This window comes from Takifugu flavidus, chromosome 16 (assembly GCF_003711565.1).
Source record: "Takifugu flavidus isolate HTHZ2018 chromosome 16, ASM371156v2, whole genome shotgun sequence".
NCBI classification, from domain to species: domain Eukaryota; kingdom Metazoa; phylum Chordata; class Actinopteri; order Tetraodontiformes; family Tetraodontidae; genus Takifugu; species Takifugu flavidus.
This window is the reverse complement of record NC_079535.1, coordinates 8,511,849-8,526,298: the sequence shown is the minus strand read 5'-3', so window position 1 is coordinate 8,526,298 and position 14,450 is coordinate 8,511,849. Positions and strand designations below refer to the sequence as shown.

The window sequence follows — 14,450 nt, the reverse complement described above, 5'->3', positions numbered from 1 at the left end:
ATGTGTCCCATCAGATATATAAATGGTACATTTGTGCTCTAAAGGTGCTGTGAACTGCAGTGGGAGTCTCAGTTGTGGCGAATTTGCCGTTGTAGTTGACAGCTAAAGACAGATTTTCACTCCTCTCTTTAATGTCAACAAGTGCTTGTTGAGATGGTTGATGGGAGGAAATCAAGAGCTTTTAACTGCACGTACACCAAGCAGGGCAAATCCAACAACCTGGCACAAAAGGGGGAGGCTGATTTCTCCATCTCTGAGCTGAAAGCAGGCAGAGTGGCCTTGAGAACTGGTGCGAGGCACTCAGAGCTCCAGAGTTGAGGCTGAGGCTCTCCATGGCCAGAGAGGAATATCTTTGAAGTTGGAAGGAATGGGCATTTCTGTAAAAGACTAGGAGCTCAATTCATTCTCCCTTGTCCCCCTTTTAAGTGGAAGGCATTTAGGATTTCTCAGACAAAGCAGCAGAGATGGATTCTGTGTGTGTCAGACTGAAATATGTGAGGCTGGGTTAACCAGGCAGCACTCCCACCCAGTCAGTTCTAGGGCACCTTGAACAGGCTGTGGTTAACACCTGGAATGATGTGTGCTATTACAGAAATTGAATTGGGACAGTGGTTTGCAGGAACCTGTTAAACACCAATATGTTTTGGAAGCTTATGGCTGTTTCTTTAAAATATCTCATGAATAAAATCAAACTTCAAATCCCAGCAGTGACCAAAATCCACGATTAATTAAAATGGGATCATCATTTACCGAGCAAAGGTAGCCCACCATGGTACATAGCCTCAAAACAAGAACTGGAATGACCCAAATCTTTCAGTCTCATAAATCTCATAACAACACGTGCACTAATCTGCACAGAACGAGAGCTCTGGCACCAGGCTGAAGCCCAGCAGCTGCTCTCGGCAGCAGCTTTTTGGTGCAGCTGGTTTTGCTGAACAGCTTTCTACCAAAAGTGATTAGAGATGACAAGATGTAAAAAGAGAAAGGAAGGAACCATCTCCGTCCTGCCGCGAAAATAATCAATTCAAAACCTGCCCATCAAATGTAGCATCTGCGTAACAGTGGTGGGGATGGACAGAGGTGAAAATACATGTTTTTCTAATACTGTAGGACTCGGAGGTTGATTCCCACCACGGTTGGTTGGTAATAGCTCATGCCTGACAACCAGGACAGCTGGATTAACCTGATGCCTATTTCACCTCGAAAGGAATTGTTGGGTGACCACTGGGGTCAGAGGTCAAAGGGTGATCCTGTACTTTCAAATGGACTGCTGATAGGGTGCTTCAGACTTCAGAGAGGGCTCTTCTCTCTCTCTCTCAAATTCACCCTCTCTCTCTCTCTCTCTCTCTCTCTCACACACACACACACCCCCACACATTTTAAGACTTTCCACTGGCAGACCCAGTCAGAGGGATCAACGAGGTCTGGGGGTTAAAGGGTGGAAGGCCAGCTCATTACTGACTCTTGGTGCAAACAGCCCAGCGCACATTGCTCCACTGACACTGTCTAATTACCTGACCAGGGGATACATTCTGTATTCCAGCCAGAATCAGGGCCAGACCAGGTCCAAGGCTGCACAGAGGTGTAAGTCCGGTCATAAAAAGCGATCCTCTGGACCTCTGAGTTCATCGTGTGTATGTGCACATGCACGTATGGGTTTTTGAGCTCCTTCTTATGCCCAGATGTCCCTTCAATGCTCCTGAAATTTGCTGCCACTTGAATTTAAATTTGGGACTACCCAATCAGCGACAAACTGTACACAGCAGCTTTCTGCACAGCTGCTCGTGGAGAGCTCTCGCCCTCGGTGCCAACGCGTAATGGCTCTTCTTCTTTGGTATGTGCACAGTTCCTAACCTGTCACAGACACCAGCATGCTGCGATTCTCGCTGCTCTGGCATCTGCGTGAGGATCTCTGTCAGGCTCGTTTGTGTGGGCAGCCAGCTTTTCTAATCACCTTCATATCTGCCCTAACCTGCACGATGAAGTCTCGAGAGTAAAACCAGACCTCTAAAACAGGGCTGTAATTTGTAGCTCTGATAAGAAGGAATGGTGGGAGAGTGGGCATTCAGGAACGTACTGCAGGCCCACATCTTGACAAATGGTCAGAGAGGCTTTTCTTGGACAAGATAATGGACCCCGGCTTTAATATAAAAAACACAGCGCGCTGCATGTTTATTCTAGCACTGGCAGCGCTCTGCACAGCAATAGCAAAGCCTTTCATGTGAATGTCTGAATGTAAATGTGTCCACACATGCTGATATATGGCATTCACTTGTCAGGCTCGGACACATAAATAGCGCAGCTGCTTTAGCTTGTGTTGACAAATGGCAGATAATGGAACGCCATGCGCTTTGCAAAAAAGATTGTAAGGGGTGTTATTTTAGCTGCTAAACATGAATCTAGGCCAAACACTGAGGTGGTAAATATGCAGAACTAAACTGTTATAACACATATCCTGGCACTGAGGCTGCGGCACAGTGGTCAATTTGGAGTGGCTCTGAATGTTTTAAAAGAAAATAAAACTTTTCTTATTTCAACTCCAGCATTTAAAAGCACAAAAGCCAGCCCTTTTGAGCTGCTATTGATCATTTCCTTGAAGGCTGAACCAGCAGCGTCATGAGGATTAACCTTATGTCAGTGTGGTGGCTCCAGCTGAGGCTGAGTCCGTGTAATTAGCTCTCTGCTCTCCTTCCCTCAGCTATGGGTAATCAATGACCCACTGCAGACTTCCAGAGCAGCATGTAAACTTTTAAGCCCATTTTGAGCTTCAACTTTGAAGATCCCTCCTAACATGTAGCAGGAAGGCTCTGCTTTTTTCTCTCCACAAAACTGTGCCCTCTTGTTGAAAATCCTTCTTCAGATCTGTGAGTGGACACTAAAAAGTACCGTCTGACCACTTCAAAGGAGTTCTTGGTTTGATTCAACAACTGGTCATTGTTGGATATTTTTAAACCCACGACTCACTTTTAAACACTAGACAAAGAAGCATTGTAATTCTTAACAGAAAAGTGGCAGATTCAACAAGCAAATGTTCTCAAGTCACATATGAAATAGATGTACTCTATAAATATTTGTGTTACAAACCTGCTCTGTATTTCGCTCGGCAACTGCGACAAAACAGTTTGATGTGTTTATAGAGCCTTCTGATCACATCATTAAAAACCCGCCGGACTTTCCCCACCCGTGGAATCCATGTTTTGTCGTTACTTCATAAACACAGCCAGAATTAGCCAACAGTATAAGTTCCCCCATTGCTTCAAAGGTAGCGGAGTGCCAGATTAGGCATTTAGGTCCTCTACAAAAAAAAAAATAATCTGCAGCAGAGTTGAGTAAATTGTTTGTGGAAAACGACAATAGGCTCCATCCAGAGCAGTCTGGAATCAATGAATGGCGCTGCATATTTGCCGGCACCTCTTTGTCCTGAATAGTGCTGACTTCCGACCAGCACTGGCTGCCGCAGTTGCCCATCCATCTGTGGCATCGTGGAGGCGCTGTGGTGGCAGGACGGGGAGCAGGAGTGCTGAAACTCACCCGTAATGGTTGTTGTCTTATCTCCCTACGTGCGTCAGCAGGCCCAGGGTTTGATTGGAGAGGCAGACAGGCATGTCGCAGCCGTGGAGCCACCAGCCAACACCATGACCAGCAGCAGCCTGGTCATGCCCTGCAGACTGAAGGGCTCCAGTCAAGCAGAGTTGCCAGGGCCCATCACCAGTACATCCACCTCCTCCGCTCCTTCCACCTCTGCAGCAGCCTCCTTCTTCATCAGGTAAGCTCCCTCCTGCCCTGTCACACTAAAACTCTCTTTTTTGAGTGTGTCAGAAAAGAGAGATTGGATCATAAATGAAGTGTTTGGTGATTAGGTGAGACGCAACCTGACATGAATTCCGGTGTGTTTATAGAAGGTCTGAACGATAAAGAGAGACATGCACCGACTCACATTTGCATGTCTGTCAGAGGCGCTGGTTCAGGGTTTTAACTCGCATGCGGGGCTCCTACACCATAGAGGTGTTGTTGCCATGGATGAATTACAGCACCGCCACGCACCGTCGTGGGGTTAAATGAACCTTCCCTTTTCTTACAGGCATCAGTGCCCATGAATGGATAACAGAATGACATCATTTGATAAGAGAAGGCAGCGTCTCATGAAGAGGCTTAGGTTAAAGCCATGTATTGTCCCCAAGTATTTGGTGTTTATTGATTCTCCTGTCTGGGTTTTAAAGCAGTAATTCAGATCCCCCCACCCCCCAACTTCCACAAAAAAAATGAAAATGCGGGGTGTGTGTATCTCAGCACTGTTTGGCTTTGCTGTTGCTGTTGCCCTGGAGAATACTTAAGCCCGTCCTGGTGCGTAGCTGACTGGTGCCATGTTGTCAGTGATAGATTCCCTGGAAGGCCGGCCAGCGCGTATATACTCTCCGAGGAGCGTTGTGCCGTAATGAATGCTGGCGGAAAGGAAGCTGGTTAAGAATGATGCATTGGACCATTGAAGCGCTGCTCCACAGGAGGTAAAGGGAGCGACACGGGAAGCCCACCGGGGATCCTGAGAAGCTTAGCTTTTCTCCAAGCACCCAAAATGTAGTTTTGTCCTGCCAGCCTTTGCAGAGTGCCACCACGAGACCTCCGTTTTGGCCAACGGGACATTCCAGATGCTCTATATATTTGTAATGTCCTGTCATGAGAGTGCTAGCTCTAAACAACAGCAAGGGGTTGCCATCTCTTTGACAAGGTTAGCTGATTTATTTGTTCTCATGTTTTCTTTGGGCCTGTGCTAAAAGAACATAGAATAGTGAGTTGAGTCAGACCGGCTAGTGTGGGCCAGGAGAAAAAAAGGGAGGGGACCTGTTATTTCCCCTGTAGAAGGTCCTGGTGGGGTAAGCGGGGTGGAGGTGGAAGTAACAATAAAATGTTCCACCTTTGATTTCATCCCAGTGATAATTTGCTGCCAAGAATGTGGTGTTTAACTTGGCTAGGAGAAGCACGGCGATGCAGCGGCAGATTTAAACAGCGTTCTCCATTACTACAGAAAAGAGATGTGGCGATGCGCTCTTGATTCACGTCGCATGCCCATTTCCCCCGCAGCTGTGGTCCCCAACAGGAATATCAGTCATCAGCTTTGAGTCTTTAATTTAACTTTCTGTATGCTGAAAATGAAGTCCCTTGGTGTAGAGAAGGATTAAATGAATTGCCAATTGTTTCATTTTGTTCTCTCCCACTAGCCCTTGCTCTTTCTGAATTTGAAAAGAATACAAAGAAACAAGTGTCCTTCATGCATTAGATGAGACTGAAAACTCATATCTGATTAGTATTCTGTTTTGTCCTCTGAAGATACAATTAGTAGGATGCATGTATAAACCCTGAGAGCCCAGGATGGAGGAGCAGAATAACCAAACAGCAGTTCCTGCCCTGATGGAGAGGAGGAAGCTCCTTGGACACTTGTCTGACATTCACTAGCACTGTTCTACTCAGAAATGAAATTTTAATTAGAATGCAATTAGCGAGAGCGCTAGCTGCCCCAGCTAGTCGACCGGTGAGAGAAAAGAGTAGAACAATAGAGATTCATGTGTTTTTTTTATTGAAAGAATAAATCAACCATTCGGGTTAAAAAGGCATTTAATTTGCTTCTTTGAATTTGTCCCCTGAGCAGAGAAATCCTTGTAGAATGTATGTTGACTTGATAACTGCAGAAACCATCAGGTTGAGGGAAAAAAGAGATTTATTTCTGACTGCACCTCGGTGTTATTTCTGTTCTGCTCTTCCTCTTTCTTTGATTCTCCTGCGTGTCCTTTCTCTCCACCTGCTGCGGTCTGCCTCACTCTATCTGAATGCAGCATTAAACCCTACTGTGTGGAGACTTAATGCATTTTCCCTCTCTGGGCTGTTGCTCCTGGGAGATTTTTATAGTAGTCAGGCCATGAATATTATCTTAAATCACACGGCAACTGAATCTTTCAAAAGCTTTACTGAAACCCCAGTTATTAAAACAGCAATCCTTCATCTCGCCTTGCATAATCTGGAACGAAAATCGCCCCGTGGGTAGTAATGACTAATCAGCAATTAGTGTGACTATACAGTTGCGGGGAGACAGGAAGTGTCAGAGGTCGGACTGGATGGTCTGTGTATGTGTGTGCACGTCATATATGTGCGTGTCAGAATTAGCGGGGGTGGGGCTAATGGATTTAGAGCCAGGTGTTTCTCTGACTACCATCTTAACTGCTGATTGCTTGCAACAGAGCATATGATTATTGTATTGACACAGCATTGTGTCATAAAACCAGGCAGAAGTCACGGTGGGGGGTGGAGGTGGGGGGTGGGGGAATGTGGCTAAACTACCTCCACAGATTCCGCCCCATCTATCTCTTCCATTGGCACCTGCTATGCTGCAGTTGATTGCTCAGTCTGCGGTCTAATTTTTGTCACCTGACCTCCCTTGTTTATGTCTCTTTACTACCTTGCAATGTTGATACTCGGGAGATGGTTGGATTACTGGTTCCAAAGATACATGCGGGTAAAGAATCCCAGCAACCTAGAGGGGATAATGCAAATCCACGGAGGATTTGGGAGCAGCACTGCCTTCGGAGATGGTGACGGGCTGCTGGGCGGGCTGTTGCAGGGGCAGGGTTGACAGCTGTTTGTTGGAATGCAGCCCTTGAGGAGTGTCAGGAGGAAGAGGTTTTATGGTCATCCATCGCCACCGTACAGCTGCTGCCCAGGTGAGCGCTCGCACGGTAATGACGGTGATTCTGCGGAAGGAGCCCTCCTGTAATTGTGCGTAGCAGGGCCATTTAGCCTCTGTTTTGCTGCACTCACAAAATCTTGCCTTTGTGTTAGCAGCAGTCACTCTGCCCTTCATCCCCCAGGCAGCTCCCAGTAACCATAGAAACAGGTCTTTGAGTTGTTGTAGGTATAAAACGCAGCTTATTTTCCTAGCAGATTGTAAATCGAGAGGTCAAAACAGGCCTCTCAACTTTGCAGGGCTATAATTTGGTTTAGAGCTGAGAGCAGGCTTCAGTAATGACTCTGACATAAGCGCGACTATCACATCGCACAATTATTTGTTGTTAATGCCACTTGTTGGATTATTTGCTGTCGCCAGTTCTCAGCCAATCCAGTATGGAGGTGGAGATGTTGGTGTTGCTGATGCCTGTCAGAGAGGCTTTAAGCAGACAAAGCAGTGCAGAACCATGTCTGGATGGTTAGTGTGACTGACAGCAGGGATCTCTGTTAGTGGCTAATCAGCGGGACAGATTATGTGGAGCGCAGGGGTCTACTGAGCACACTGCCTCTGGTCCACATGGCACAATAGGAGTGGCTGTTGTCGTTGACCTGATGATCCGCTGTAAGAGCATCAGGAGCAGGAAACCTGTGGAGACTTTTGAATTTGCTACCATGGGAGTCAAGTAAGTTGTGTTGGACATGTTCAGAAACTGAGCTCGCTCTGATGCTAGCTGAGAGTTTGTCACACTTATGAAGTTGAGACTATTGAGTTGCAGCGTCTATTGTATTTTTTCTTTCCGCTACCTTTCCCTGCGTCTTTATCCTCAGCTGTGTGTCGCTGTCTCTTTCCACCCTGTGAAAAGTGCAGTTTTGTGTGGAGTCAGAGTTGGTGTGTCTGCTCCCTGGAGGTGAGAGGCTAATGGTTTTGTTGTCAAGACACAGCTAGATGGATTCCTCCACCGAAGCGAGAGTGTGAGCAGAATGTTGAGAACGGCAGGAAAATGCTGAAATGCTGGCTCCATTTTGAGGGGAAAAAACCACACCGGAGCTGAATGTTAATACTACCGGTAACTCCAGAGCCTGATGAATGACAATTGATTCATATCAATCTGTTGAATCTGAGCAGCACATGCCCGCAGCTCCAAATGGCTCATCAGAAGTACTGAGTGGGTGGTAGCCGAGATGGTTGAGCTGCTCTCTGGTATTTGTCTGTGTTTACTGTTGGATGAAACACCAGCTGGCAATATATTTCAATAATCAGGCTGACGGGATTAATAGCTGCCTCTGTACAGACACTGTGGCAGGACCAGCTGAGGCCACGACAAAGCTGCAGCCCGTTTTTGAATCCATCCAGGGCCTGTCAGATGCTGTCATGGCCTTGGTGTTGAAAGAGATACAGACTGGTCCTGCGGCCTTGGGCTGCTACAGCAGATAGGTACAACCCGCAAGCCCCACCCTCTGGTCAACCAATATGTGTATGTTGTCTCTCCCTGTCCTATCATCCTCCATCATGTTTACACGTTGGGGATAGTGTTGTGCACCAGGGTGATGGAAGAAGGGGGGGGGGGTTGTTGAGCCTGTGCGAGGGATGACCTGCTCGCCCTTTCCTCTGTTCTCTAAATCCCTGAGTCAGGAAGTCTGTCTGGCCCACTCATCCAGCCTGCAGGGGGGCCTCGGAGCCAGCAAACAAAGAGCTGAAGCGCTGACTCAAGCCTGCGCGATCCCCGTGGGTCCAGCTCTGCTAAGCCCTGTGGGGTGAAAGGGAAACGCTAATGATGGATTCCATTCACATGTGGAGAAATTTCGACATGTGCAGCAAAACCTTGAGAAAAACACTCGTCACCTAACACTGTTGCCTTTTGTCTCCTTGTTCTGGTGACTGGTTCAAATGGCCAAGTTGTGTGTGGCGACTCAAGTGTGGACCGCAGAGGTCATACCCTCGCTATCCGGGCATTTCCTGCTCCGTTTGCCTGCCCACATTTCCCGGGGGGGCCACTGAGAAGGTTTCCCACAAGACCATGCTTTGCCCTCCAATTCTCCGACCTCCATCCCATTGAATGATAAGGTGCCTTGCACTGTGGGGGGTCCGGTGATGCCGACGGAACCACTTCCGTGTCCTTCAGCGGTATCCAAGTCAAGTCTGTTATCTTTGTCACCTCTGCAGTCGGGACCATCTGTGTGAGTGTCGGGGAGTAAAAGGTTGGTTTGCATTGACTTTGGACAGGGAATACACACTTTTATGGCCTAATGTTTGCACATGCACAAGAGAGCGTGCTCCTGTCCCACAGCATGAGTAACTTGATATGCCGGCATGATGTGGTAGTTTGTCTTGGCGCATTAACAGATAGGCAATCAATGTCATAATCAGAGAAATGTGTTTGATCTAAATGATATATTTGCAACACATTAGATTCCCTACATGGGAATTAGTGCAGCTTAAAAGTTAACGTGAAGGGCGTTTTGACCTCACTCTTGACCATTTTAACATCTGAGGTGAAGCTTCATCAATCCAGAGCCGAGGAGGATTTATCTGCTGTGTTTCTGCCGTTCTGCCGTTCCTTTCTGTGTGCACATCATCTTGAATGAGGAGGATTAGGGGCTGTAATCGGTTCTCGACCCAGCACGTGAGAGCCAGCTGCAGCAAGATGAAATCCCATTATCCCCGCGCGCTCTGCGTGGCCCAGCCAGCGCTTCTGCATGTCTGACTTTTGAGGTTGACTTTATGAGTGTCTGATACAGGATAAACTGCTTAACATGGAATAATGTGGTTGTCGTCCCTAATGTCCTGGTAGCTGTAAGAGGGGAGACATGACACCGAGTGTTGTCTTTTCTCTTTGTGTCCATTGGTCATTTGTCTTCAGCCGTTTCAGCTCCTAGTTTCTGTGAGGTGGAGGTGAATGTAAAACTGGTGTCACCCTTCCTCCAACAGCCTCCCAGCTCTGTCTCCTCGAGACAGCCCACTGATTAATCGCTTCCAAATGTTCTCACTGTTGGTTGTGGTGGCCCCTGTATGGAGCAGAGAAATAAATAATCGGCATACGTCTGAATCTGTCAGCGCGTGATTAATGAAGCTGACAATCAGAGCAGAAGTGGGCTGGCTGCTTTCCAGGCCTCAGTTGTTTGTGCACTTTTAATGTTCTTAAATTGTCCTTCGCCTTGATAGAAAGTTATGTCTTCATCTAGGATGACATTATATTTGATCAGGCCGACATTATGTGTTATTAATTGCGTTTCGAGTGCTTTAAATCAAACGCTGCGTGCAGAAGGGCCCTCTAACACAGGAAGCATCATTCAGTCAGACAGGATTTGATCTGAGCGCCAAGACTTTTTTCTTTTTTTTTAGTAGAAAAGCCGCGCTGTGGTTTTCGAGGCAAAACGTGGGTGGGATGTTGGGTTGAACCGGAGTTCAGCCTGTGTATTGAGAGTGTTCTTCCAAAGCCGCTTCAGCCTTGGAGAGGTAGCGCAGCACAGCACACCTTCAGCAGGAGCGGCGTCAAAATGCAGCGGTTAATCTTTGTCAGCAGTGGCAGAGGCGGCGAGACTGCAGGCTGCCGTGCAGCGAAGGACATGTCTTCATTATGGTCTGTCACCTATCAGCTGAAAAGTCAATTTGCTCCCAAGCTTTTATACCGCCACGGACCCAAATTCGGTGCGATAGCTGAGCATTTTTCCCTCCTCTCATCAAGAGTTGCAGAGAGAGTATAGATAAGTCAGGCTCAATTGATTTTCCTTTAAGGACATTTTGACAGTTGCCCGTACTTCCAGGTCTTTCCAACAGGGCCCCTAAATGGTTCCATTTACCTCGTTGACTAACAAATGGGTCCTGCAGAGCTAATGCCCTTTTTGTCCAAGGTTCCATGGCCTGATGTTAAAGCCAGCTAAGGCCATAACGCGGGCTGTTTCTGAATGCTAGGAAGAACAAAACATGTTAAAATATTTCAATGGAATTATCGCCCATTTAACTCGTAAATTTCCTCCATACTGTTTTCTGTAAGCCTCTTTAAGCCCCTAACTTAGCCAAACGGCTTTGTGGCTCCTCATTGTGGGAATTGTGGGCTCAGTGGGTGTTTGACTGAGCGTCCCGGATTTTGAGGCCCACTTGTTTATAGGCGAAAACAGCCTACGACTTTTAACGATTTTTTTTCCACACTGCTGATCAAATATTCCCTCCTTCATCATCAGGATTTAACCTTGGCACAGACAGAGCTTCTAATTTGCACAGACACGGGGAAGTATGAATCTGTTGGTGTGGGTCTTGTCTGAATATCTAATTATATCTATAAATCTAGCGTATGCGATATTTTGTGTACCATAATTGTTTCCAAATCCACTGCTAGGAGCCTGGATTTAAATGCACTGTTGCTCATAACACTGTAGCAGCAAACCAGGCTTTCTTGAATATTGATTAGTTTTTTTTTTCTATTTTACATTTTGGCACCAACTGTTCCATTTATTCCTGGCCAACTGGGGAATCCCATCTTTGGGAATAAAGCAATTGCAATCTGGCTGTGGCACGGCCCCAACAACCGCTTTTCTGACTTGTTTCTCAGGCAGAAAATAATTTTCCGACTTGCGGACGGCACCTCGGTGGCACTGGGCCAGGCCCGCTGATCGGGGAGAGGACCTGGCCATTCACGCCTCTCCTCTCTTTCTGCCTCTCTCTCCTTCTCACTGCTGGATTTAGAGAACACTTTCCTCTGATTCCATGTCAGTGATCTCTAATTTGCTCCTTTTTTACCAACCGTATTTTGAACCCGTTCCACATTTTCTCACCCTCTCTTTTTTACCCGGTGCTTCAGGTGATCCACTGTTATTCAACCTATTCCTCCAGGGGAACCTTAATCCCTTGTTTTCCACCTCATTCCACACGCCATTTTCAAAGGGCTTCCAAGGAGACATTTTCGGGGAAAAAAAAGACCTGGGAAGAATTTAAGATATTCCCTCTGTTCTCTGTACAGTAGGAAGTAGACGCTGGTTATTATGGAGGATTTTTTCCCCCCATTGCACCCACAGATGTTGCATGAATGTGTTTGGCCTCTCCTAATTGGCTGGGGATTGTTGCGAAGATGTTTTTGCAGCCTTGGGCTGTCAGCAGTCGGCACACAAATAATGCCCCATTTGGTTTCCAAGGGCAGACACTGCGCGGGAACAAAAGGCTCGCCGAACACCTTGCTGGAACAAAGAGATTTTCTCGAAGGCCTCGGTCCAGAGTGGAAAGATGGCAGACTCTCAGCTGACTGGACATTTCACTGTTGCCATCTGCTTTAGCTGAGCTCTGATTAGCTATGTAATAAAAAGTGTAGAAATCCTAGCCTGGAGGTGTGTGGTCCCTCCTCTGACCCTCTGTGGGTTTATACAACAGAGGTTTATACCTTCAGACAACCATTGAAACAGTCAGACACCAGTCAGGCCAGGCTGGCAGTCAGTGCAAAGCTCGGGATTGATAAGATTCAGCTCGCAGCCAGATAAGCCTGTTGTGTATTTGAGGCTGCCAAAAAAAGAGAGAGAGGAAACACATTTTCCAAAATGACTGCATAGATCTTGGATTTGGCTGATGGTAATCTGAATCTGTATTCCGAGAGAACAACAGAGGAAGAAAAGGAATGCCAGTTTTCCCTTCACAGCCGCTTTAGCTCTACAGTTTTGTTAATAACATTTCTTGAACCACTTTCATAAATTAATCAGTGCTTTCAGGATGTTGCAGCCTCGGGCACGTAGTTGTTGTGATTTGAGATGGGGGGGGAGAATGTGAAAAGCTAAATTAATGTTTATGTCAGTGGTTCCTGGATTGCGAGAGGTGTTTAGAGAGGAGACAGACGCAACCTAAACAGTGCCACACAGGCGGTTTGGCTCAGCTTTGTCATGCTTTCAGAAAGCCTGTTTACCTCTCGGAATTCTTCCATTGTGCATCTTGTGACTTGTATGTGCAGATATGCATGTGCGTATGGTTATTTTAAGAACACGTGCGACCCTCGTGGCTTTCTGGGAATGCATGGATTTATATATGCACGGTCATACATGCTAACGCTCTGCAGATTAAACCTTTTAGTTCCAGCTATGGTGGTGAATCACAAGAAAGAGAAAGTTTCATGGTGTGGAAGCATTTGTCTCATACTTAATGATCAGCATCCTGCCCTCCCTTGTAACTTTTCTCTGGGTGGGCTGTCTTGCAGCCAGCGCTGTTGGGGAGAATATGACATCATTGCCTGTTGTCTGCACGCCATATGAACTTGTGTGTGTTCACAGGCTGATGATGTGGTTGCTTAATCACCAGTGAAGCTCCACAAAGGCCGGTTCACACTGTGGTTGAGACAGATTGAATTAAATTAAACATACATTTGGCAAATCACTTGAGTGTTGCTTAACCACAGAACTGGCCTTATAGTTGCGTACGGTCGGTGCATTGATGCCCCCACCATACACACACCTTTGGGGCAAAAGGGCTGTTTGATGGTGTCAAGGGTAGCCCATCAATAAGACAGTGTGTACTGATTTTGGCTTTGGGGAGGTTTCCTATCGATTATTTTACGTCTGAAATACACATCACCTCACTCAATAGGCCAACACACATCCTGCCCAATCAATCCCAGGGTTCTGCTTATTTGGCATTTTGGGTCTGGCCGCGTCTTCAGTGACTTCTCCTAAAAACACAGATGCTTTCAGTCCAAAGCGAGGGAACAAATTACATCCCGCAGCGAGCAAGGCCGACTCATTCTGCCGCATTCGTTATTGTGGGATGGAGGCTGCCGTGAGTCCAGTATTCCCACGTGCATTCATAAAGAGTAATTCCACCCTGCTAATAAGTAGCAGCGTGAGGCCGACACACCGTTGGGGGATAAAGCCGCCTGATATCAGTCCCACTGATCTGATCACCGCATGAACAGCCAGACCAGCCTTATCTTGTCTGTGGAGGGGGGAAAAGAATCAGAGAAAAGAAATGTCAAGGATAGCAAACGTGGCCAACATGGTAATTATCCACAGATAGGGACTACCTAAAGAGCTGTATAACTGGCAAGGACAGCAGAGACAGGTTTTGGCAAACATGCTAATGGGAGTGCTGGCTGATTACTCTCTTGGGCAGCGGAATTCCTCTTGTTCAAATGGATAAAGCCTTGAAAGAAGGCTGGAGTGATTATTGACAGATGGCCAGGTCGAATCTTTGAAAGCAGCAGGTAAACACAGCGTCTCCTGTCATTGTCCTCCACTCCTCCTCCCTGACTCTCAAGTCCTCTGCAGGCGAGGACAAAAATCCACGTGTCCTTTGTGGAATGAAGAAGCGCTTGTTCAAAATGGTCTTTGATTATTCTTCTGGCTTTGCTTTGGTTCATTTAATGTGCGTTCCACTCGTGATGCCTCGCTAAGGTGTGTGTGTGTAAGGAGGCGGCGATGGAGCAGAAAGGCTATCGAGGCAGTTTCAGCTGTGACTGATGCTATACTGACACGACTGAATGTGTCATGTTTAGAGTGAGTGTGACGGCTGCTCGCACCATCAGGGGCACCGATCTCCACATTAGTACCATCTTAATGTCACTGATCGCTTCCTGTTAGGACTCAACGGGCTGCAACACATGCGCACGTGACGTAACCTCCTGCCATTAAACCTGATTACCAGCCTACAGCACAAAAAAGCAAAAGCATGAGCGCCAAGGAGGAAGTCAGAGGGAGTTTCAGACTCATTCAGAAGCCTTCATTTTTCTAAAATAGGTGATGGTCGTTATTTTTTTCTCCTGTACTTA

At 46.9% G+C, this 14,450-nt stretch overlaps 1 protein-coding gene across 4 annotated transcripts in view; it reads left to right on the top strand.

Annotated features, from left to right (window-relative positions):
* Positions 1-14,450, top strand: part of kif26ab (kinesin family member 26Ab) — a 55,151-nt gene that overhangs the window by 22,776 nt on the left and 17,925 nt on the right. For 2 of the 4 annotated variants that reach the window (XM_057059082.1, XM_057059084.1), the window contains exon 4: positions 3,573-3,766. In XM_057059082.1, the coding sequence (XP_056915062.1) occupies positions 3,573-3,766 (194 nt within the window). Of the gene's footprint in view, positions 1-3,569; positions 3,767-14,450 lie in introns of all 4 variants that reach the window. The other 2 variants (XM_057059081.1, XM_057059083.1) reach the window with 1 other exon arrangement.